General features: G+C 34.4%; 1 protein-coding gene and 2 pseudogenes across 1 annotated transcript; all 3 read left to right on the top strand.

Annotated features, from left to right (window-relative positions):
• The first annotated feature begins 1,761 nt into the window (after window positions 1-1,761).
• LOC120202141 lies at window positions 1,762-3,787 on the top strand (annotated as a pseudogene).
• Window positions 3,788-21,060: 17,273 nt separating this feature from the next.
• Window positions 21,061-24,061, top strand: LOC120202166 (annotated as a pseudogene).
• A 1,123-nt stretch (window positions 24,062-25,184) lies between these two features.
• Window positions 25,185-25,795, top strand: LOC120202165 (protein BRICK 1-like). The gene is made up of 2 exons (XM_039202640.1): window positions 25,185-25,439; window positions 25,533-25,795. The coding sequence occupies exons 1-2, from the start codon at window positions 25,307-25,309 to the stop codon at window positions 25,655-25,657; spliced, it is 258 nt and encodes an 85-aa protein (XP_039058571.1). The 5' UTR covers window positions 25,185-25,306; the 3' UTR covers window positions 25,658-25,795.
• Window positions 25,796-27,087: the final 1,292 nt, after the last annotated feature.

Here is a 27,087-nt window from a genome sequence, read left to right as displayed (position 1 = left end):
ACCAGAGATTGTAGGGTATTTGAGCGTTTATTATCAAATAGTTGAGTCTTTAGAACAAATACTATCACTTATTAGTACCCTAAATTAATCAAAAAGAATAATTAACACTCTCACCCTTAATATTTGCGATTACCTCAATGGATAGTCATAAGTCTTTCAACACAACTGGTGTGCCAAATAATAATATTTAAAATATTATATATAATTATTTGGTAAAAAGTTTTAAATAAAGAATATAATATATAATAATGATATACCACAAAGACTAGTGACAAAACAATTATCGTCACAAATTATCAACTAAGACTAATGACAAAAACAATTCATTAGAAATCACTAACTAAGACTAGCGACAATATTTTCATCACAATTATGAATAATAATAATGACTATGTAATATATTGTCACTATTACGATTTTTCCCGCAAAAAATAAGTTGATTCCAATTCGACCATTCATTGATAATGACAACTTGCATTAGTCATAATAAAATGTTATTAGTGACAAATTACTTGTGATGAGCTTTAAAGTTGTCATAATTATTATTTAAAGAGTGATAAAACAAAAGTAAGTCATAATTACTCATTTTAAAAGTGACAAAATTAATTTTTATTACAAAATAATATATTTTTTGTGATGAAAATATTTAGTGTCATGATTAAATGACCATTTTAATTTTTGTAGTGAGTTTTGTTTCAAACCTTTTCTCAGTTACTTTTCTCAGTTAGATTAGGTGATTGACTGAGCTGACAATCCGAACATGTTTAACCAAGTAGAAAGCCAATTCTGATTTTTTTTGAATCTTCAATGTTTTATGGTAAGCCCAGAATTAAACGATTCATATTATTTAAATGTATTCCAAAATCGTGTTCACCAAGGTTATAAACTTTAGTGGCTCATTGACTGAGAAGACAATCAGAAATTTAAACGAAGTTTCTCCAAAGTAATAACATAAATCTATTATATATTGACATATATTAATACTATATAAAAAATTAAGATTAACTTCAAACAATATCTAAAAATCTATTTTTCTATTATTAGTGTGCGGTTCATTTTTTTTTCTTCGTCTTTGTTGATTGATGACGGCGTCAACTTTAATGTTAGTTATCGACAATTGTTATTATTTATTATCTTTATCTTTTCTATAATGTACCTTTTATATTTTTTGTTTTTTAATTTCTAGTAAAAGTGTCTGTGTTGTACGTTTTCATATGTCTTTATGGCACGCTTTCTTATGTTTTTTGATATGTTTTTCGATTCTTTGGCCATTTTTTCATTTCTTTTTGTAAGAGTTGATTTGACATCGTCACGACTGATCAATATGTCTCTTATCTGATATCTTGTTGATCTTCCCTGCTTTGGACTATCGGATTGGATTTGGATACCCAATTTTTATTCGTGGATAGCTTTGCACTTCGCTCGAGTCTGATTTGCGGTTTGTCGGTGGTCTTTCAATAACTTGATCTGCTTTTGTGGTTCGTTTGTCGATGCGATCAGATCTGTTTGTATCTATCTTTATTCAAGTTTCTTGGTTAAATTTAATATTTTCTTGTATAGTCCTTATGTGATATTTAGTTACTAGTTTTGTTTCAATGATTATAGTAAATTTTTCTAATTATGTGTTTAATTTACGATTGTGATTATAAATATTTATTGTAATTTGAGATATTTTCTATTTTAAATAAAATTAGTTGCTTATATAAAATATATATATATATAAAAGCTATTTGGTCTTTCAATGTTCGGCTTCATCTTTCCCTTGCCATGGCCGATGGTTACCGCAGTTTCTTTTCTTTACGCTTGATTTTGTGCTGCCTACTTTACGCTTTCCCATCGGCCCTTTCTGTAAACTTTGCAATATCCCGTTTTGAACCCGAGGATGAGAGGATTGTCTATCAGGGTGAAGCACGCCCTTCCAATGGATTCATTGATTTCAACACTTTGGACAATTTGTACCGGGTTGGATGGGCTACGTATGCCAACAGGGTGCCCATGTGGGAGCCTAAAACAGGGAAACTTTCCGACTTCAGAACCCGTTTTGCCTTCAGCATCGACATCGAAAACTCTTCGTCTTATGGTCATGGCTTTGTCTTCTTCCTTGCTCCTTCTGGTTCTCAACTCGGCTGCTGGGCGTCTGGGCCTTTTTAACTCCTCACAGTGGGTTTCTACTTTGGGGCAAGTGGTCATGGTTGAGTTCGACACTTACAAAAATGGTTGGGATCCTGCTCGACTCAATAACCATGTGGGGATCAACGACAACTCAATCATGTCTTCTGTTTATACCGGATGGAATGCGAGCATGCACAGTGGAGATACTGCGGATGTGCTGATTACTTACAATGCCACAACGAAGAATTTGAGTGCCTCGTGGAGCTACCGCTCCACCAATAATCCTCAAGATGTTTCTAGCCTAAATTATGAGATCGATCTTAAGATAGCTTTACCTGAGTGGGTCATGGTGGGGTTTTCGGCTGCTACAGGCGTGAGTGTAGAGCAACATATTCTTCGATCGTGGGAGTTCAGTTCAACTTTGGAAAGAGAGGATGAAACTGGTCGAAACAAATCAAGGAATGTCAAAATAGTTTTGGGAACCGTGCTTCCTTTAGGTGTTCTGATAGCTGTGATCTTTATACTACTAATAAATTTACGGCAACGGAAGACGGTGAAAAGAGAAAAACCAGAGGCAGAAAACTTAACGTCAATCAATGATGCGCTCGAGAAAGGAGCCGGACCAAGGCGGTTCTCATATGCTGACCTTGTCACGGCTACCAACAATTTCTCAGAAGGAAGAAAGTTGGGAGAAGGAGGGTTTGGTGCGGTTTATAGGGGCTACCTACCTGATTTAGATATGGTGGTTGCTGTTAAAAGGATTTCAAGAGGGTCCAAGCAAGGCAAAAAGGAATTCGTAACTGAAGTTAAGGTGATTAGCCAGTTAAGGCACAGAAATCTGGTGCAACTCATTGGTTGGTGCCATGATAAAAGCGAGTTCTTGCTTGTCTATGAGTTCATGCCCAATGGTAGCCTTGATTTCTTCCTCTTCGGCAAGAAAGCTCCACTCTCTTGGTCTCTTAGGTTCAGGATCTCTCTTGGATTAGCCTCTGCAATTCTGTATCTTCATGATGAGTGGGAGCAGTGTGTAGTGCACCGTGACATCAAATCCAACAACATAATGCTGGATTCTAGCTTCAACGCTAAACTCGGTGACTTCGGGTTGGCAAGGCTCATTGACCATGAGCTAGGTCCCAGGACAACTGGCCTGGCTGGAACGTTAGGCTACATGGCTCCGGAATACGTAAGCACGGGTCGAGCAAGTAAAGAATCGGATGTGTATAGCTTCGGAGTGGTGTTGCTAGAAATTGCAACCGGAAGAAAATCCATTCATCGAATAGAAGACTTTGAAATGGGATTGGTAGCTTGGGTTTGGGATCATTACGGGCAAGGAAAGCTGCTTGCAGCTGTTGATGAGAAATTGGGCAATGATGTCGACGAAAAACAAGTGGTTTGTTTGATGATTGTTGGATTGTGGTGTGCTCATCCTGATAGTAACTCGAGACCATCGATCAGACAAGTGACTCAAGCTCTCAATTTCGATATGGAGATGCCAAATCTTCCTACACAGATGCCTGTTGCCACTTATCTTGCACCTGCAAAATCAGCCACTACTTCTGATGAACCTTTGTTGACTAATTCGAGCTTGGCAGTGGGTCGTTAGACTCACCTTTTTTTTTCTGATTTCTAAAATCGATGTTTGAACTAAACGTGGCACAGGTTGGAATTATGTCAATATAATAAACCACATGCTTATCAAATATTGATATCTTTGTCAGTTCTTGTCGTTATTGCTTACTTTCTATTTCTTTGTTTAAATTTTATGTTACAATCAATGACTATTAAATGAATTTGGAAAACGAAGTCAATAAGGTCATTTTTATATTTTATAAATAAATATTAATGAAAAGGAAATCTTATTTTCTTTATAATTTAGGGTGATTACAAATAAAAACTATCAATAATATTTTTTTAACTATTGAAAACACACACTCAACCAATAATCAGTTGGTCTAATGAGATAAGACATTAGATCTCTTAAGCAAGGTCAGGGGTTCGAATCTTGGCGTTTACGAATGGAAAAAACTGCGTTGGGAGGGTCACTCTCGCCTCTGCAGTACCTGATCTGGATTAGTCGGTCAATATATCGAATACCAGTAATTAATTCAAAAAAAATTCACACCCAATAAACACAAGAGTTCAAGCTCAAAATCTCAAGATATAACAATACTCTATTTAACCATTAAAACCACTCAAAAAGTTCGATAAATTTAATTTTAAAGTTATATATTGATTTTTAAGGTCAGTAAGGTCTTGATTTTGTCGAAACATAAACAATACAAAATATAATAGCTTAGAATTATTTGAGGTTTAACAATTATTTCTCGATATTATTTAGTTTTTCGGATTGGTTGTTCAAAATAGATTATCAATTATGTATAATAAAATTTAAAAATAGAAATTATTTATCTGCGTGATGTGACCACTAAAAGCAATTATAGATCACGATATTGTAATGATGTGATATGAGTCATTTTTTCATCTTGATATGAATTAAAATCTAAATAACTGTGAACAGATAAAAAGAATTACTAGATATGAAAAAAATTAGTTCATGCTGAATGAAAAGTGTTAATTGAGACTAATAATTGCTGCCGACTGTGTGACATTAATACTTGATAATCAAGGAGAAAAGATGGCTATCGAAAAACCCACTGAAAATCACGCTCTCCCTACAATCTCGCGGAACCCTAGTTTCCATGGTAACCGGCCGCCAGAGGAAGCAATGGCGATGGATGATCTGAGGGTTGTTGCGCCGGTCAGCCCTGTTCTATCGGAGAGTCACGCTAATGATGTTTTGATGGAGGATTTGGCATCAGGTACCTCTGGGTTTTCGGCTTCAATCAGCTATGGGACCCGTAGGGATTCTACTTTTTTGGAGGCTGGCAAAGGGAAGGAGGCAATCCCAATGTTGATCCATAACGTTGATGTAGGGGATGGCTGCTCCAATGGGAAATTGACGCCGCAGAAGGTTTCCTTCCGTGACATGGTGGCGGGAAAAACAATGAGAGTTCTCCATCAAATCTTATGAATGATCTGGATGTGGTGGTCCAGCCGAATGATGTGTTCTGGAACGATGATGGTCTGATCCCAGAAATTTGTTTTTTCAAGCAAAGTCCATGATACCATTGGTGCTAAACTTGCTAAATCGATTATCATTGGATTACTGGGCAAATCGATTAGGTATAAAGCTCTTCTGAATAGAATCAATACTCTGGTGTCCCAAAGGTGATCTCATCCTTATTGATCTTGACAACGAATATTTCCTTGTTCGTTTTGCTAATGAAGACGACTTTCATCATGTCTTGGCTGGTGGCCCTTGGGTAATTTATGAGAGTTATCCTACCGTCCAACATTGGAGCAGAGATTTCTCAACGGCATTAGATCATCATTCGAGGATCATGATATGGGTTCGTCTACCTGGGTTACCTTACCGTTATTATACAGGGAGCCTTTTATGCCTTATTGCGGGTACTATTGGGGAGGTCGTGAGAATTGATTATAACACGCCGGATGGAAAGCGTGGTCGATTTACGAGACTTGCGGTTGTGATTAATCTAGACAAACCTTTGGTTTATGGTATTCTTATTGATGATCATAGGCAAACCGTGGAATATGAGGGTATGCCAACAATCTGTTTTGGTTGCGGCAAGTATGGTCATGTCAAAGAGCTTTGTAAGGAGGAGGTTGAGACATCAGTGGAAAAGGCACCAGTGGAAGCTCGGCAGGACGTCCATGAGATTGGCAAACCCGACGACCTTTATGGACCTTGGATGCAAGTTGCTAATAGGGAAAAGAAGATTAATAGGGGTTAAGAAATCTGAAGCAAATTCTTCAAAACCTACAGGCGTTAGGCAAAAGGCAGCTTCAAGGTTTTGAAATTCTGAGTGAAGTTGATGAAGTTAGGGATCTTCATACTGGTTCTCCGAAAGTTGATAAAAATGTGACACCTGATTTTAGGAGGAGTACTGTCACTCCTCAAGAGCAGCTGTCTGTTGAACCAGTGATCAAAGTGAACTCTGTAACAAAGAGATGAACGCTAGGATAGAGACCAGGAAGCAAACTATGGCCCCAACCATAAAACTGATAATTCGATGGTGGCATCTATCAGAAAGGTGGCTCAGGTCGACTCGTCCCTGAATCGTGACAAGCATGTGGCAGTACGGTGGTAAGGGGATGTCTAAAGGGCTAGCGGCTATTAAAGGTTTGTTGTGCAAAGGTGCCATAAAGAAGAGGGATGATCGGCCCACAAGTAAACTTGTCCTCTCTGCGTGGGTTTCAACTATGACTTCTGAACTGAATCGTGCTAGTGTTACTGGTGTGAATGTGGTATGTAATACCCCAAATTTTGACTAGTGACTAAAATATAAGTTTTGAAAGTTTGAGGGTTAAAGTATAAACTTTTTAAAAGTTTAGAGACTAAAAATATAATTTTAAAAAGTTAATATATTTTAGCTCGGAAAAGAACCGTTTGGCCTAAAATAAGGATTTCCGTGGGAATCAGATTTTTGTATGAAATTTGTGTTAAAAGCTATAAAGAGATAAAGTTCGGTATTCTAATCGAATAATCGGAACGAGTCAGAATTTAACGAAAATTTGAAGCATATTATAAAATAGTTGGAAATATTATTTACATATTTTATATTAGAGAAATTTAGCTCAGATCAGCGTAATTTTTCAGATTTGGTTGAATAGTGGAATTTTAGTGACTAAAATACAATTTTCAAAAATTGCATACCAAAGTGAAAAGTCAAAGCCAAGTTGAGATATTTTTGACTAAGGAATGTTTTATTGGGTAAAATGGCATATGGTAATTTTTAGGATTCATTAATGGCTAAAATGGAATTTCTTAAAAGTTGAATTAAAAATTAAATTAAATTAGTTTTAAGCCAAGTGTAATAGCTTTTAAATCTACAATAATTGAGAGAAAAAATCAACATATTCAGCTCCTATCTTCTTCTTGGTTGAAGCTCCTCTTGGTCAAGGTAAGAAAACTTTGTTTCAATTTTAAAGCTATTTGAATGGTTTTTTGGACTAGGTTGTGAAATAGAGAATTATTCTACATGAAATTCTCTATCATTTGGCATAAACATTGTATGGTGAAGATGTTTGTGTGATAATATTTGATTCTTAGGATTATGAAGAGTTTGGTGATTTTGAAATGAAGAATTTTTATGTTTTTCAGGTTGGAGATTAAATTCTAAAGTATGTATGATGATTTAAATTATTTATACATGCTTATATTAGGTTTGGTCACTTTAGGTTTATGGAGAATTGATGGAATTTGATTCAATTTGAGGTTGTAGTGATTGGAAATGCATGAATTTGATCATGAGAGGTTGAATTCATGCTTGAGATTGAACAAAAATTCCACCTATTGTGACATGATGTATTCGACCATAGGGAACAAATTAAGGGTAAAATGTTGGGGGGAATCCTATGGTCTAGAATGAATATTAGAAGTGTTCTATGTGATTTAGAAGTTGATTTGAATCAATTTGGAAGCTTCAATTAGAAAAAGGGCTAATATACAAGTTTTCAGAAGTTTGGGACTTTAATGTGAAAATGTACAATTTAAGGGACTTAGTATTGATTTATAAGGATAATATGCTGGAATTTATAAGTTAGGGAAGTTGTTGGGAACTAAATTTCAAGTTTGATAATTTTAGTGGATGAATTCGAAAGGTTCCTAAAACTTTAGGGACTTGATTGTGATTTTATAAAGGTGATGGTATTATTTTGAACAAGAAATTTCAATGCTGGAAAATATTATTATCATGCTGCGTTTTGAGTTTAATTAATGAGCTTGAATCAAATTATGAGTTTAAGAAGTTGGGTGATTGAAATTGAAAGTTTAGGAAAGTTTGGGTTGAAATTGCAATATTCTAAATATTAAAGTATTGAATTGGATATTTTATTAAGGTGCTGCAAATTTTATGTGATTAATGAGAAGTGATCATAATGGTGAAGGGACATTATGGATAGGAAATTTGATATGAATTCTAAAAAGAATTCATAATTAGTGTTTGAATTATGAAATTAATAAAAGTTGAAGAGTTGATAGTGAAATTAAATATTCATAGATATTAAGGAATGTTTTGAGAAGTTTGAATTATGATGGAAATACGATTTAGTTTTATATCGATTTTATTTTTTATCGAATTTTATATTTAAGTTTAAATTATGTTAGTTCGATGGTAACATAAAGCTTGAATATTTTTTTATGATGTTATATGACGTTGTCAGACTGCGGTAAATTTAGTGATCCAAGTAATTCAAAAGAGAAGTAAAAGATGAGGAATTAGAAGATTATCGTGGAGAAGATTTGATAATGAGGCAAAAGTGAGTGCATTTCATTTGTATATATGTTTCGACCAAACATTGGCTTACGATGAGTCAGTGTCGGAGTTACGTTAAGCAGTGACTCCTAGTGTTATGTGAAGTGTGATTCAAGTTTATATGTTTATTTAGTAAGCTAATAGAACTAGTGAATAAGTCAAGGACATTAGTTGGTAAAATATGCCTAGAAATTATGTTTTGAACAGTAAGTTTAGAAAATCATCAGAAATTCTATAAAAATGATTAGAGGATGAATATTATACCATTGGATTCTTCTATCAGTCTAGTTTCGTTTAGAACAAACGGAAACTGATTTCAAGAAGTATTAAAAAGATTGAATTTTTAATCTCTGATAGGTCTGAAAACAAGACAACAGATTCTGTCCAAAACAACTTCTGTTATTCAACTTTGAAAATTTTCTATATATTGTACAAGTGGAACTAGAAGGAGTGTCTTATATGGTTAGATTTTTATTCGAGTATAGTTTTCATTGGTGTAAACAGAATAATTTTTCAATATATTGATTAATACATAATAATATTTCTTTGAAGGTAGTGCAAACTGCTAGAATATGAAATTTCAATAAATTGTATAATGGAAACAACTTTTAAAGCTTAGTGAGGCTTATATTTGATTTATAAGTAAAATTTTCAAATGAGTCTAGTTTATTTATTTAATTATTCTGATCAAGGACGACTTGCGATAAGTAAACCTCATTTTATTTTCTAGTATGATTTATAAATTTTAGTAACGAATATTTCTATAATATTTTTCATCAAGTTTTATGAATGATTTTGGGTATAAACTGCCCAAGTATGATATTTATGATGATGAATTCTAAATGTTTACAATTATCAGACACTTCACCGTTATTAGATATTTATAATTATCAGATGATTTTTAGTTATCAGATATTTACAGTTATCATATGTTTACAGTTATCAGGTGCTTTACAGTTATCAGACATAGATTATTAAATGATTCTATGATGATAAATATAAGCCCGTTGTATGTTGCATTGAGAGTTGTAGGTACATTTAGGGATGATAAACAGGTACAATTTCGTGGATTCTGCATCGTATCCGCTCCAATTAGGGCGGGGATGGGTATAACTTTAGTGGGTAGTGGGCAGGTGTGAATTTAGAAAGTGGTACCCGTCGCGGGTAGTGGGCGGGTGATGAGTTTGAGACCTTACCCGCCCCGCATCCACCCGCCCCACATCCGCCCGCCCACTAAATACCTATTAAATTTTGGACCATTATAAATTTAGGTATAATTTTAGGGTTTATCGCTTATGTGTGCCAAAGAACAAAAATATTATGTGTTTGTAATTTATGTTTCTATGCTTTAATTATGTCTTTTATTATGGTGTTTTATGTACTTTAAGATCTATGTTAGCATTTAACTTAGATAATCCTTGGTTTATTTTTTTATGTTTCTTAATGGACGTGTTTATTTTATGTTTGTTGTTTATGTATAATTTAAGGTTGCTGTCAGGTGGGTCTAGTCGGGTACGTCTCCAGTTGGATAGTGGGTGTGGATTTGAGAATGTACTCGTGTGGGCGGGTGTGAATTTGAAAACTTTTACCCATCATGGGTGGTGGGCGGATGGTGGATTTGAAAATATTAGGTGGGTATGGGGATGGGCGGAGGGGGTATTCGCTTTCGACCCGCCCGTTTGCCATCCTTAGGTATATTTGACATGTCATTAAGTGAGTGCTTATCAGTTATCAGTTCAGCTTTGATACATTCATGTACCAATGTTCAACCAATGTTCATCATCATTGGTGCTCATGTTATGATTATACTGAAGTGCATCATATCACAGTTTTGTTATGATTCGACATCAGGTTGTGCTTAGTGTGGCACCTTATACTCACGTACCTTGTATTCTCTTACATATACATTGGTCTATAACAGTAAGTGTGAAAGTTATGACAATATATAAAAGAAAATAACAAAAAATTGAAAATAAAGTTATGAAATATATTCAATGAAAAGAACAAAAGTTATTTATGATATTTGATGATGACTTACATGATTTTTGATAAAATCATGAGATAGTGATTTTCAAGTTTTTAAAAGGAAACAGTCTGACTAGTTCGGTTTGAAGTTTTAATTGTTTTTATTTAAAATTTTAGTTTATTGTTTGTATTTTATGGATTTTATGTTTCAAATATATTTCCGCCTCAATAAGTTTTACTTAACGCGTGATGATTTTTATGCGAATGTTCGAATAAATTAAATATATAATAAGGATATTTTTCTATAATGATTAATACAAGAAACTAAATACTTAGATTACATAAGAACCATATAAGGAAAAAAATAAAAATTTAACTAAATAAATTTGAATAAAAGGAAGATGCGAATATATAAGACTGTATCGATAAATGAACCACAATAGGGATTAAGCTATTGAAATACCACTGACAAACTGTAAATCATAATCAAGCGACATGAGAAAATTATCCACGAATGTAAATCAATTGTCCAAATCTAATTCGAAGTTCCAAAGCAATAAAGAGCAATATGACAGCAAATAAGCGTCACCATGATCAATCGTGGTCATGTCAAATCTAAACCTGAGAAAAATGATAAATAAAAATAACGGACAAATAACCAAAAATATGTCAAAAAGTAAGAGAAAACAGACCGTAAAGATAGAAAAAAAACATCTTATAAAAATAGAGTTATTAAAAATAAATAATAATAATAATAATAATAAAGATATGATAAATAATAATAATAATAATAATAATAAATACCGACAACTGACTGTCAACACTAAAATCAATGTCGCCTCTATTAATGACACTACTATAAAAAGATTAAAAAAATAGAACTGAAAATCCTATTTCAATTTTATAGAAAATGTAGATTGATGTATTTATATTTTAAATCAAATTTACAGTAGTTATTTTCTTTTGCCTTTTTCGAGAGAATATAATTTACTTTATCTAAATAATAATAATAATAATAATAATAGTAATAATAATAATAATATATTTTATTTATATTACATTTTTATATTTTTATTCTCTATTAGTTTACTTTTTTATATAAATTAATATAGAATTAAAATAACTGAATCAAGATAAAGTTAAAAATAAAATAAAAGAATTACAAGAGTTGAAGATATGTTTTAAGAAAAATAAAAATAAATAAAAAGAAGAAACGCATGGCATTATTACATTCAAGGGAGGTTCGGCCTAACTACAATACAGCCCCAGTCTAATGACGTGTATATTCCTTTTGAATAGATTAACGTGATGACAATAAGAAAATAATTTATCTTAGAGATTAAAAGAATCATCGTTTCTTTTAGAAGTTATAGGTTCGAATATCAACGACTGTAATAGAGTGATTAAATGTTTATTATCAAATAGTATAAAATATTTAAAACATATATTATTTTGTAACTATCTAAATTTAATCAAAAATAATAATATATGACCAAAATAATATATATTTAAAAATTTAATTATTAACAACAAATATGTATCCACATACATAATTACTTAAAACAAAAACATCTAAAAGATAACATTATTTTTTATTTTTAACTGCTGAAATCATTTAATCAATCACTTAATGAGTTTAATTGATGTGTATATTCCAAAGAAAAATGTTAAACTAATTTGTTAATGCAAGGTTTAAAAATAACAGAAACCAGTTACGAAGAAAAATGTAATCAAAAGAAAACATTTTAAGTTGGACAAGATAAATTTTAGGTTTAACCGAAAATGTTATTTTTCTTCATTTGTATTTTCAGTTGTAATAAAAAATGTTATAAATTTGTATATATTTTAAGTTGTAAACACTTAAATCATCATACCGTAATATTTTTAATTGTAACGGAAAATGTTAAAAATTTATACTCTCTCTATTCCATAATTTATGTCTTATATTGAATATACAAATAGTTTTAAGAGATACATTTGACAAAGAAAAATGATAAAATTATCATTAAAATGATTGAAAGATCTGACATATTTATTTTGATATGCGTAAAAGAGTAAAACATATAAAATAAAATTATATATAAATAAATCAACGATGTAACCAAATAAATCAACTTGTAACCAAATGTCGAAATCTAACATTTTAGTAACAAAGTGCAATAAGATTATGCAATGATGTTAGTATGTTAACAGAATTTGTTACCATTTGTTGTTGAGAAAATAATTTCAGTGACCGAAAATGCCTTATAATATACGATTTAACCAATTTTTTTTGTATTTACGAAAATAACCAACAAATTCGCAACGCGAACTCCAATTTCGCAATATAGTTTCCAAATTCGTAACGCGATTTTCCAAATTCACAACGCGATTTTTCAAATTCGTAACGCGATTTTCAAATTCACAACGCGAATTTGTAATTCGCAACACAGAAGTCAAATTTGCAAAGCGCGTTTATTTTCCCAACTCGAATTTTATTTTCGAATTTGAAACACAATATTAATTTCGCAACACAAATGTAAATAGTATAATCGCAACTCATAACCTAAAACCCAAAATCACAACTCAGTCCAATCTACATATCTCCTCTCTACGGCGACATCCGTCCCCATCTCCGGCAAAATCCATCACCATCTCCGGCGAAATCAGTCTATCTTTATCTCTCAGAGCCACCCTCACAACTATTAACGGCCATAAATGGAAAATCAACTACTGAGGGTTAGTTTTTTTAATTATTTTTATTTTGAAATTTTAGTATTATTATTAGATTTTTCATATTTAAATTGATGATAAATTTACTGGTAATTTCAAAATATAGATTAACAATTTCACTTAGATTACTTAGTAAATTCATTTGGTTGTTGTCAATACTGCTAAACTGTTTAGTCTTTAACCCTATGAAGTTAGTATTTGTCTTTGTTTTGTCTTTTGGTTGAAGTAATGCAATTCATTCAAGTTTCAATTTGCAGAAGAATAGTTTTTGAAACTTAAATTCGCAACACGAAAATCGCGTTGCGATTTTAGTTTCGCGTTGCGATTTTCATTTTCGCGTTGCGAATTTAAGTTTCGATAACTACTCTTCTTCTGCAAATTGAAACTTGAATGAATTGCATTACTTCAACCAAAAAACTATGATAGAATAATGACTTGGGTGAATACCGTGCTAGTTTGAAACATATTTGGCTTTGTTTTTACTGTTTAATATCATGTCTGTTTATAGTGTATAATTTGTAGTTTTTGGTATATCTAACTTGGTATGTTTATTGTTTTTGTTAGAAATTTTTTTCGGCTTCATTGACTCTAATGAATAAATTAAGCCTAGTCCCTATAATAGCGTCGACACTTACACCTGTACAAAGAAAATTGTTTGAGGATACTTGCTTCGGGCCATGGCTGAAAGTACAACATCCAGGTGGAGATGCTATGTTGACCCATTTGTTTCTTCAGACCATGACTAACGATCTACCCGAGAGGATACAACATGGTGATGAAGATATATGGTTTCATTTTCCACCGGCGTATACTTGTTTTGGGTGGTAGGAGTTTTGCTTAATCACTGGTCTACGTTTCAGACATGATGAAGTAGGTCGGTACACTAGTCATATCGCCTGGCCATCATGGTTATCTCGGTTTTTCCTGAGCTGGCAAAGGTGAAGCCCAGTTTACACGTCGACGACTTGAAAGGATTACTTCTTAAAGATGGTTTTACTTGGATGGATGACCTTAATGTTGTCCAAGTATGCCTTTTATTATTTTTGAATGCCGGATTTTTAGGCAAAGAGGCCAGACAACATATTTCTAAGGACCTAATATTATTGGTAGAGGACCTAAATGCATGGAACGTGTTTCCGTGGGGTTCATATCTATGGAAAACTACCTAGAAAAAGTTATCGTCTGCCTTTGAGGACCGTCGTAGTTTGCGTGGCGATGGTTCCAAATACACTTTGGTAGGCTTTATTTGGGCCTTTAAGGTAAGAATTTCTATATAATGTTTCCAAAATTATAATTAATTATTTAACAATTATTAATGTTTGTGTATTATATTGTTTGTAGATTTGAATATTTGAGGCTTTTCCCAACATGCAAACATATGCAAGAAAAAATTCAAATGATATTCCTAGGGCTATTACCTGGAGGAGGATCCGGCTGTTGGATTGAGAAGATTTACTACCATATACGATGATGAATTATGTAAGTTAACACAAATACTACCATATATAAACAAGTTATTACTAGTAGATGTTTAACTTTTTTGAGCTTTTATATTGTTAGGAGGCCAACTATCCATTACAGAGGCTGAGCTTGCCAACGAGAGCCATCACCTATTCCATCACATTATCGAGCCTCTTCTCCACCATCACCTCATAATAGGCGACCGACAAAGATGTCACGACATTTATCTCCCTGTTCTCCACCTCCACGGGATGAGTTAGGGGAGTTATGTGATGAGGTCAGTACTTTGCGTGATGAGGTCGGTACTTTACGTGACGACAATGGTGCATGGCGTGATGAGGTACGATCTTTACGTGGTGAGGAAGATGTTTTATGCGATGAAAATGGTGATTTACGTGGTGAGGTATCTACTTTATGTGATGAGGTAGCCGCTCTACGTGAGATTGTTTCATCGTTACAGAATGAGGTTTATACTCTACGCAATAAGGTAAGTTTGTTTAATACTATACTAAAAATGCAAATAACTTTTTTTCGGCATTATTTATTTATTTATTTACTGATTTATGTATTTATTTATTTTTAGCGGCCCGATAAGGTAGATGCTTTACGTCGGGTTTTTCTTACACGACGGGGTTCACGCATCAGACGTCGTGCACGTGTCATTACGTCTCTTTTCACCCCAATAGTGCCAAGACTCTGTAAGAAGAACCCCGCTTCACCTGTCATCATTCAAGAGGCCCCTGTCATCGTTCAAGAGGTCCCTCCCACCGTTCAAGAGCCCGATTCACATGGCATACTATGTCGACATATTGATAAACCCCCTCACGTGCCCGATATGATGGATGAGAGTTGGCTTTCGTATGAGTTATCAGCCAGTACCATTCCTCAGTAGGAGAGGAGAACACTACCGGACACAATTATGGATAATACCCTTTGGACTAAGACCGCAGTTGATTTTTATATACATGAGCGGAGCCAGGGGTGTTACGCTGACATATGCAAAATCGACGATAGTATGCATTTGTTTCTTGATTGGTCTTGGTGGGATATTTTATTAGGGGTTGAAGAGAATGGCTATTTCGAATGGGGGATAAGTCTTATATTCTTCTTATATTGCATTTTTGATTATTTTTTTAAAAATTTATTAAATTCACTAATATATGTATTTTTTTTATCCACAACATATTGATGCAATTATAAGGAAATTGAAGAAAATAAAAAAGACGCGATGGACTATTATGCCTTTGTCTTTTCACGTAGCTCACTTGAAGGATTAGAGAGACGCTTCATATGCGTTGGGTAATGGAAAAGCTAAGCTTTATCCTGCATGGTGTGAGGTCGATAAGGTTAGTATTTATTTTTGAATATTTTAAAGGTGTTCATAAATTTTATTTGATGTGCGCAATTGAATTATTATTTATGATTGCAGGTGTTTATACCTGTTATGGAACGTCGTCATTGGCTTCTCGTCGAGCTTCAGCTCCCATCCCTAAAGACGATAGTATATGTCAGCATGTTGAATTACATACCATTGTCTGATTTGAAAGATATTATTTGTAAGGGATGGAGCGCTCATTTGGCTAAATACTTGGATGCGATTGATTATTGGACTAATTCTGGAAACAAGAAGACAAAAAAGTTCAAAGTTACAATGATGAGAGACGAGATAGCGCCACAACAAACGGCTGGAGCCAGAGGGGATTGTGGTACTCTTGTATGCATATGCTTGGAACGTTTAACGACAGGAGGTAAACAGTTTCTACTTCTCACAGATAGAGATAGAGGTGTAGTAGAGTTGTGGTTTCGTCATTTTATGGCTAGAGCGATATATTCGAGACGTTGCCTACATGCATCCGGCTGAAAGTGTGCATAAACAACCATTTGTTATTGATAAGTTTGAGCAAGCGTTGTTAACATATATACTCTTTGTTGGTTTGAAAATGTTTGGTTAAGTACCTAAAATTTAATAATTTGTTGTTTGTTGGTTTTAGACGTATAAAAAGTGTTGTTTGAGCAAATGTTTGGTTTCTGTAGGTTAATCCTGAAGTGAGCTGCGTGAAATTGATGTATTTGTGCATAAACAACCAGTTATTATTGGTAAGTTTGTGCAAGTGTTGTTAACTGTTATATACTTGTTGGTTTGAAAATGTTTGGTTTAAGTACCTAGAATTCAATAATTTGTTGTTTGTTGGTTTTAGATGTGTAGAAAGTGTTGTTTGAGCAAATGTTTGGTTTCTGCAGGTTAATCCTGAAGTGAGCTACGTGAAATTGATGTATTTGTGCATAAACAACCAGTTGTTATTAGCAAGTTTATGCAAGTGTTGTTAACTGTTATATACTTTTTGGTTTGAAAATGTTTGGTTTAAGTACCTAGAATTCAATAATTTGATGTTTATTGGTTTTAGATGTGTAGAAAGTGTTGTTTGAGCAAATGTTTGGTTTCTGCAGGTTAATCCTGAAGTGAGCTGCATGAATGTATTTGGATAACAGACAACAATCTGATAAGTGATAACAACTGAACAGATCATAGCAATGTTCAAACTCAAGTTACTAATGCATGTCTAACTGAAAATGTATGCATTCACACATAAAATACACATAATACAACGTTTACATTTAAAAATCACCTAAGTTAATAAGTCCCAAAAGGTGAAGCCGGTTGTGATTGGGATTTTTTTGGTTGCGATTTTGATTTCTTTTTGCTTGGCACCATATGAGCTTTGGATTTTGATGAGGATCCATATTTTGGTAGAGGAAAAGATGATTGTGATGGCACTGGTGATCCATATGTCAACCTTGTATGACCACTTTCCTTGCACCGACTACATGTCGATATCCTCTTCTCTTCACCCTTAGACAGTATACGATTGTGATTTTTTGGTTGACTAGGTAGCTTGCTGTCCATGACTGGTGGCAAAACTATTTGTAAGTCATCTGGTATGTCCCACTCAGAAGGATGTGGAATAGGGTAGACAATCTCGGCATAAGTCTATCGATATACTTCTGTAGTGTAGCAATCCATAGCGTATGCGCTTTAATCATCTTGGTTTAGATGAAGAGCAACTTTCATAACATGACCACACAGATAACCAGATGTTTGCCATTTCATACAATACACGTCTTTACATTTAGATCGACAAGCCTATTTAATTTATTATCCAATACTTCAAATAAAGTGTTTGAACATGGTTCAACTCTCCATGACGTTGACTTTACAATACGTTTCGTTATCTTTTTTTCAGTCCATGGTGTAACACGACGTTCCAATGTTCCTGTAAATTTAAATAAATAATACTTAGTAAAATATATAAATATGATAAGTTATGAATTTAAAGAAATAATACATGCATGGTTTCTTTTCTTGTAGTACCACTGTTGAATAGAGGCTCGAAAAAACTCCATTAACATAGTAATGGGTAATTTTCGGGAATGACGACTTAGAGCGTTGATTGATTCTGCACTATTAGACGTCATGAAATCATATCTTGCTCCAAGTTGATGTACTCTTGACCATCTTTCAAACCCGACATCTTCTAGTGTTTGAACACATTGAGGCAAAACACGTCTTAAACAATTTATATGCTTATTAAAATCCATTTCCCGATAAGCTTTTACAGCCTTCCAGTATGTCCATTTATGATTTTTTATACCAGCAGACCTTGATTTTAGATTTCTATACAAATGAACACCACAAAGTCCATGAAAAGCATCTGGGAAACACCTTCTAACAGCGTTGTCAATTGAGTTTGCCCTATCAGATATGATTTTCAGATTGCTAATAGGACCTATGTAATCCCTAAGATGTCCCATAAACCATGTCCATGAATCAGAGGTTTTAGATTTGCCAACCCCGTAAGTTATTGGTAGTATCCATTGTTAGCATCCATGGCTACTGCTAATAAGTTTACTCCAAGGTATCGACCTTTCAAATGTGCTCCGTCAACTATAATAAATGGGCTCATGCAAGTAATAAACGAACGAATCTACAAAATAATACACACAAGAAATATAATCATTTAAATGTGAAATGCATGTAACTAACAAAAATAGGTCAACAAAATTATATTGATTTACTAACCGCAGCACCAATGGCGATAAACAACAACTCAAAGCGTCTATCTCTATCTGTTTTGATATGAGTTACCGACCTAGGATTTTTCAGCTTTAAATTGTGACAATAAGCCGGCAGTTGGGCAAACGGTGCTTCTGGAGACCCCCTCAACAATTCCAAGGCATAACATTTGGCTCTCCAAGCTTGAGAATATGAGATACTAATCTTGAACCGAGCATTCATGTCAGTCATAATTTCATGTCCCCGATATACCCTGCCATTCAAAAACATTAACATAGCCAGAAAACCACCCAACACCTTTTTGTTTGCCTGTCTATGGTGAGGAAAAACTTGGGTTCTTGAACATGTATGTTTATTAATAAAAGTCCTAACTTGGAACATTTCGTAATCTTTTATCCTCTTTGCAATCATACGCCATGTACAGTTTTTGTCAATCATACACTTTGTTTCGAAACGATCTTTGCTTGATTTGTTAACTTTTAGTTGATAGCCATCTTCCACACATTTCGTATACAAAGCTATCTTTAAGTCTTCCTTTGTATCAAAACAATCATCTTTCTTGATACGAATAACTTTTATGTAACAATCAACTGCTATCTTTACCAACTCTTCTTCCGCTATCTGAAGTAATTCTGGCATATTCCAGTTATACTCCCGTTGCATTTTCTTCTTTTTCTTTTCTTCGGGGACTTCTTCTTCTTCTTTTTGTTCTTCAGGGTTATATGAATTACAGAATGGATGTTCAACATGTTCATTCACAGTCGTAACTTCCTCCTCAATATTATCAACATCATCTTCCTTAGCAGCGGCTGTTTCATCATCAAAATTCGGGTATTGACCAATATCAAAATCATTACACGCAGGGTCTGTTTCTTCTTCTGAAACATCATCAAAATCCGAGTATTGACCTAGATCAAAGTCCGGGTATTGACCAAGATCAAATTTTGAATACTGACTAGTACTCACAATTTTTTCTGTTGGCTCATAATCGTCTAACTGGTCAATACGAAAACCGGATTTTGGTGCTGAAAGTTGATTGGGATTTGGATTAGGAAAAGGCTGTGGGTTTTGAGATTGTGTTTGATATTGTGTTTGGTATTGGAAATGTGGTGAAACAAAATTTTCTTGGTGATTAAATTGTGGTGGAACCATTAAATTTTGAGGTTGATAACAACGTTGTACATTGTGAGCACCATAAACTGGGGTTGAAGAACTTAGTTGATTACTACCCGCTACTGACCCAACTTCACTACTTCTAGGTTCAACAACATACAATGTAACATCATCTTCTTGCGAAACACTAATGTAAGCAATGAATCGTTCAACATGTTCATTGTCAGTTAACAAACAAACTTTACATTTTCTCTGATAAGATGACCTAAATCCACTTAGAGACTCTAAATTCAATTTCTTTGCAATACGTAACATTAGAGTTTCATAAGTTAACTTTTTTAATGACAGTTTTAGTTGAAGATTCATGGGTAAATGCATATATTGTAAAACACCATGAACATTCTCTCATGACCCTCCAAAACACAAATCTATCCAAACATGATCAACATTAGATGATTTCATTCTACAAATTGTAAATTAATTTACTAAACAAACGAGCTATAAACTACGTATCATCACTAGCTTAGAGAAAAACATACCTTTATTAAGTTGATAGTTGGCAATTTGGGAGAGAAATCATTGAAAATTTATATAGAAATAAAATTATGTAAAAAAAATTAGAGATGTGGAAGGATGTTATTGGATATAGAAACGGATGTCGCCGGAGAGAGTGATAGATAGAGATGGAATGAGTTGCAATTTAAGTTATGAGTTTGCTGCTGCTGCGTAGTCATATACCCAAAACATTTGTGTTGTGAAAATAAAACATGTTGCGAATTCGAAAATCGAGTTGCGAAAACAAAATTCGCGTTGCGAATTCAGAAATCGAGTTGCGGATTTGAAATTCAGTGTTGCAAATTTGAAAATCGCGTTGTGAATTTGGAAATCGCGTTGTGAATTTGGAAATCGCGTTGTGAATTTGGAAAATCGCGTTGCGATTTACATATACGCGTTGCGAATTTTGAAACTGTGTTGCGAAATTGGAGTTCGCGTTGCGAATTTATTAGTCATTTTTGCAAATCCAAAAAAAATTGGTTAAAATCGTATATTATAAGGCATTTTCAATCATTGAAGTTATTTTCTCTTTGTTATTTTGTTAGGTAATTATCACACTAACTAACAAACATCATGATTGCAAGGGCGTGTTTTACAAAAACCAGATGGAACCAAACTAGACCATGTCCGAAAGATTTGATTTGAACCATTTCCAACCACCAAAAGCTTACCCTCACCCAACGCCACAAACAAAAACCTTAGCTAACATACAATACAATATCACCCCCGTACTTCTTCCATAGCAAACAACAAAAACATGGCCATGGCAATGGCGCTTCGACGACTCTCCTCGTCCATCGACAAGCCTCTCCGTCCTTTCTTCAATGCCACTTCCCTTTCTATTACATGGTTTCTTCTCCTTCTCCTCCTACTAAATTTTCATAGCCATTTCTTTCTTTAATCTCTATTCTTCTTCTTCTTTTGTGTGTGTGTGTGTTTGTGTGCTAGTGCAGTCGTCTTTGCCAAATGAAGCTGTGTACGAGGGGGAGAAACCTGGGGTCACTGTAAAGCTCTTTTTATATATATAATCTTTTAAGTTCCAATCTATTTAGTTTATATTGAAGATACTCTTTTCTATACAGTGGCCAAAGCAACTGAATGCTCCACTTGAAGCCGTTGATCCTGAAATTGCAGACATCATTGAGCTTGAAAAAGCCCGCCAATTGAAGGTTCCTTCGTATTCAACTTTGCTAAAATACATAGTTTCAAGAGTTTTATAATTTTAGTGAAATGAAAGATGTTTGCGTTCAAAGGGACTCGACCTCATTCCATCGGAGAACTTCACTTCGGTGTCCGTGATACTACGGAGGGAATGAGTATGTCCATCTTTTGCCCTACACTCATTTTCATTCTACCTATATATTGCTCAGCTAACTATAATGAAATAGAGAAAGAAACCATAAAATTAGAGTTTTTGAATGTAAAAGTATGTTGAATTTTATTTTAAAGTTCCATTTTTTACGTACATCGACATGGCAGAGACATTGTGTCGGAAGCGAGCTCTGGAAGCATTCAGGCTAGATCCTGAAAAATGGGGAGGTAAGAGATATCCTCTAGTTTTATGTTGATGGTCGAAGAAGATATTATATCATGTTTTGGAAACAACGTTTGTTGCTGTTTTGGGCCTAATTAGCATTTGGTTGTTCATTCAACTCTGTTGTATGGCAGTGAATGTGCAGCCCCTCTCTGGTTCTCCATCCAATTTCCAGGTTTACACTGCACTCTTAAAGCCTCATGACAGAATTATGGCACTTGATCTTCCTCATGGTGGCAATCTCTCTCATGGTTATCCGGTACTTCTAAATTCCATATTGAAATGACTGCAAATCAACAGTTTCTTAGGAGCTCTTCTTGTTCCTATCAGTATTTTTGTGGTTGCAGCTTGATATTTACAGTATTTCTTTTGTGATTGTTTAGACAGATACCAAAAAGATATCCGCTGTCTCCATATTTTTTGAGACAATGCCAAATCGGTTGAACGAAAGCACTGGCTATATTGACTATGACCAGGTACAGTATTGGTTCTCGAACTCGATATCACTGTGTGATTGGTTTCCTTACTCGAATATTTTCTTCACATCCAAGTTTTTAATTGTAGTTGGAAAAGAGTGCAACTCTTTTCAGGCCTAAACTGATTGTTGCTGGTGCTAGCGCTTATGCGCGTCTGTATGATTATGCTAGCATTCGAAAGGTAATAATCTTTTGTCATACATGGAAATTCATGTTTTTGATCCCATTCGGTGTCACATTGGTTATGCATTAACCGGGTTTGTGACAAGCAAAAAGCAATAATGTTGGCAGACATGGCACATATCAGTGGTTTGGTCTCAGCCGGTGTCATCCCTTCGCCTTTCGAGTATGCTGATGTTGTCACCACCGCAACTCATAAATCGCTTCGCGGGCCTTGTGGAGCCATGATTTTCTTCAGAAAGGGAGTGAAAGAGATTAAAAAACAAGGGAAAGAGGTTAGCTGCTGAAAGTAAACTTTACCCCTTTCAAGATGGAAGTGGCACAGAAATTTAGACTTTTTCTTTTTCCTGCAGGTTTTGAATGATTATGAAGACAAAATCAACCAGGCTGTCTTCCCCGGACTTCAAGGTGGGACTGGGTTACACAACCACACGATTACAGGTCTAGTAGTTGCACTGAAACAGGCGATGACTCCAGAGTACAAAGCCTACCAAGAGCAAGTTCTAAGTAATTTCTCTAAGTTCGCTCAGGTATCATTTGCAAGATGTACCAGAACTTGTCATGCAATAAAGCATAGAGACATTCCTAGGGACATGTAAGATGATTTTAAACAATAAAGATAGGTTTCTTTCTTCTCAAATGCAATTGTTTTAACAACCAAAATCTCCCAAATTTGCAGACTTCGGCTGCAAAAGGATATGAACTTGTTTCTGGTGGAACAGAGAACCACCTACTTTTGATTAATCTGAAGAACAAGGTAAGAACAACTTGGACAAATTCATGAATCTTCATTAAAAGTTCTCATGCGCAAATGCTCTTTTCTTGAACGTTTTCTATAGGTCATTGATGGCTCCAGGGTTGAAAAGGTGTTGGAAGCAGTTCATATTGATGCAAACAAAAACACTGTACCTAGAGACGTGTCGGATATGGTTCCTGGTGGCATCAGGATGGGTGAAGGCTCTTACTATTAATGTACTTGTGCTCGCTTGACATATACTTATTCCGACGAATCCGGTTGTGCTTCAGGAACCCCGGCTCTTACTTCTAGGGGATTTGTTGAGGACTTTGTTAAGGTAGCTGAATACTTCGATGCTGCTGTGAAGTTGGCTGTTAAAATCAAGGCTGAAACAACAGGTTTTTGCAAGCTTTTATTCCCTCATATTATACTCTTATCTCTGGACTTCTACAGTACTACTTGTAATTCTTTAAGTACTTGTGTACAACGCTTCTGCAGAATGGGCATATGATCCTCCTCGAATCTTCGAATTCGAAATATACATAAAACCAGGAAAATTGGGCATATCCTTTCTGGAACTCGAGTCAAAGTAGCATAGCATTCTGCTAATTTTTGGCTGCATGCTGTTTGTTTTTGTAAACCAGGGACGAAGCTGAAAGATTTCGTGGCCACACTTCAGTCTGCTCACTTTCAATCCGAGGTTGCAAAACTCTGCCACAACGTCGAGGAGTACACAAAGCAATTCCCGATAATTGGATTCGGGAAGGGAACCATGAAGTACAATAACTGAGCAATAAATCATGCCATGGAGTACAATTGTAATCCAGGTACTTGACGAGTTGTTGTGTTTCCCATGTCTGCAATAAATCATTCCATTCCGGTTCTGTTATTCTTGTTGTCATGTTTTTTTTATGCTGATTATTCATGTGTTTGGACACAGATGAATGTGCCAATATGAGATTTCTTAGTGTTGGAGGCAGGCAAGGAATGTAGCTTTACTAGCAGGCCAAATTGTGTACAATGTAAATTAAGCTTTTATGGGTCTAAATGAGAAAACTTTGATATGAATCTCTATTAAATGTACATGCATGCATGCATACATACATATGTTTTGAAGCATGGAACCTGCTTTGAGACGTAATAGTTTTGTTGTTACCCTAGAATATGATTTATATGGTAAATGACATGTTCATATTAGTGAATAACATAAATACTCTTTCACCATTTGGAAACTGCACCACATTGGTATCGGGAACAGGAAGAAGAAATAACTGTAACATTTGTTTCATTGTTTTCATTCAAGTCCTTAACTCATTTAAAATTTTCAACCACAATTTCAAGCTAAAGTAATTCCAAGATTTAATATATATTATTAATATGCATATCATAAAATTGTCTATTTTTTGTTCATAACATCATAATTGATATTGTATTCACTTATTAGTATGATAAGAACATTAAGCATACTACTGATGAGGATTGATTCAAACGGTAAGTAACTTAATATCGTTTAAATAAATCTCGAATTTGAGCTCTTATGTATGTAAAAAATTACTACCAGGAGATGAGTCCACCAAAATTAAATATGTGACACGGATCAACCCGAATTAGTCGGAATAAAAAAGAAATTTTCATCAAATCAGTTTTATAAGCGCTTTCTGCGACGAATGTTACCCAAGACCTGACCTGACATGTAAACCCATGAAAAATAACGAATTAAATAAAATTTGATTTTTTAAAAATAAATTTTATCCAAATCGATGAATTAACGAATTAAACATACCAATTCGAATGCTATTGAACCTGATAATAACCCAGAGGGAAAACATGGCAACCATAAACACACGACTAACCCAATGATCAAATCCAATTCCAACACCAACCCACAAAACTGGATCCAATTTTATTGTACCAAAATTTTCTTTTATTTACCGATAAAAAGTTTATAACAAATATACAAATTGAGCAACAAGCGAGGCGAAGATCTGTAAAATCAGCATTTTTAAAGGGGGGGGGGGTTACAAAGGGAAAAGTGAGATAAAGGGCGAAAGAATGGCAAGAGCAGGAGGGATAACGAACGCCGTGAACGTAGGGATAGCAGTCCAAGCAGATTGGGAGAATCGCGAATTTATCTCTCACATTTCCCTCAATGTTCGCCGCCTCTTTGAGTTTCTCCTCCAATTCGGTAAACTTTACTTATTTTCCTTTGTCTTGACTTTTCATTTTCATGCTCCATTTTCTTTTCTTCTTTTTTTAAATGTTAATTGTTTGTTTCCAGAGGCTACAACGAAGAGCAAATTAACATCACTGAACGAGAAACTCGACACCCTGGAACGTCGTTTGGAGCTTCTTGAAGTTCAAGTTGGAACTGCTTCCGCTAACCCTTCTCTTTTCAGTACGTGATTCACTTTGTTTGTGTGTACAGTAACATTGTTGACTGGTGAAATTTGTTGTTCGTTTCTTTCGATTCTGTCTTATTTGTAAGACATTAGCATCTCGCCGTTGCTTTTTCTATAATTCATCTTTCCCTTGATTGTATTTATATTTTTTGTACAGCTTTCTTCAATATTTTAGCTGCTTAAAAAGCATAAGTTCTTAAAAAGGAGAATTTATGGTTGTGACCAAAACATTAACATAATCGAAAGAAACGAACAACAAATTTCACCAATTTTAATTATTTTCCCAATTTTAATGGTCAAAATTGATTGAATGCCCTAATAAATATCGGTTTCTTGTATGGCATCTTTGAGGAAGATGCTGAAGCAGTGGTTGGCAGTTGAAAATTCTGACTTCCACCGTGATAGAAAAAAGAAAAGTGAATTCAATTGTGATGGTGGGTTATCTTCTTAACCAGAAGAAAACCAAAATTGTGGGCTTGACTAGATTCTAGATTTGGATCTAATCCAAGAAAAAAGTAAAAATATTTTCTTTATGCAGAGAACTTGGAGTCAATTAGCTGCACTGTTGTGTTAAAAGAGTCTTCTTCATCTAAATTTAGATATATTGTACTTGGACTTTTCTTCTTGCATGACTTGCTAGTTAGCTCAGGGATATTAAATAGATAACCAAAATGGCTTCTTTTAGCTCTCTTAGCCATCAGTTCATTCATCTTTGAATTGGTTGTAACTTTTAGGTGTTCAAAAGGTCTCTTGTATGTTAATGTCAATTTAAACATTCTATGTTGGCAATTGCTATAACATCTCCTGCAGTTGATTTTTCAGTCGATCTGGATTCATAATTGAAGATGCCTTTTTTATAGCATGGTTAGTCATAAGTTGCTTAACTTCACGATTGAGATATCTTGGTTTGCATATATTGTAGTATGTATTGCTGCCCCAGTTGGTGGATTCTAAGATGATGATGACTTATAAATTAAGACTTTTATGCCATTCTCGAATTCTCAAGTTCCTTGAGTTGAGGTAGCTTATCAAGGCCTTCATTGTAACTTTTTTGAAATCAAGTAGGGTATGGTAAATAGATCTGAATCCTCCTTGGATCTCAGCATATTCTAGAGTATGTCTGTATAGATATTGACTTAACAGAAATGTCCTCTATACGAGTTATGGATTACACCACACCTGCATTTTCTAGGAGGTAAGGTAAAATCAATCCACTTTGAGAGAACATAATGCACACTAGAAAAATACCTCAAACCTTTGTATACAGAAATTGAGAATGCAATTGTTGATGTTAGCTTCATGGTAATGAATTTATTTACCCACTCTTTTTCATGAGAGTTTTTATTGCATTTTCTCTTAGCCATCAGATTTTGTAATTAAGGTAAACAAAAACTATGGTAGATCCATATGCAGCAGTACCATTTGATTTCCAAA

This window comes from Hibiscus syriacus, unplaced genomic scaffold (genome assembly GCF_006381635.1).
Source record: "Hibiscus syriacus cultivar Baekdansim isolate YM2019G1 unplaced genomic scaffold, ASM638163v2 tig00008262_pilon, whole genome shotgun sequence".
Classification (NCBI taxonomy): Eukaryota; Viridiplantae; Streptophyta; class Magnoliopsida; order Malvales; family Malvaceae; genus Hibiscus; species Hibiscus syriacus.
The sequence above is the reverse complement of the archived record's forward strand: the minus strand, read 5'-3'. Positions and strand labels throughout refer to the sequence as shown.

Coding starts and splice junctions, on each gene's coding strand:
- LOC120202165 (XM_039202640.1), top strand. CDS start 25,307: ATGGCAAGAGCAGGAGGGATAACGAACGCCGTGAACGTAGGGATAGCA. Junction 25,440..25,532: donor TGAGTTTCTCCTCCAATTCG/GTAAACTTTACT, acceptor GTTTGTTTCCAG/AGGCTACAACGAAGAGCAAA.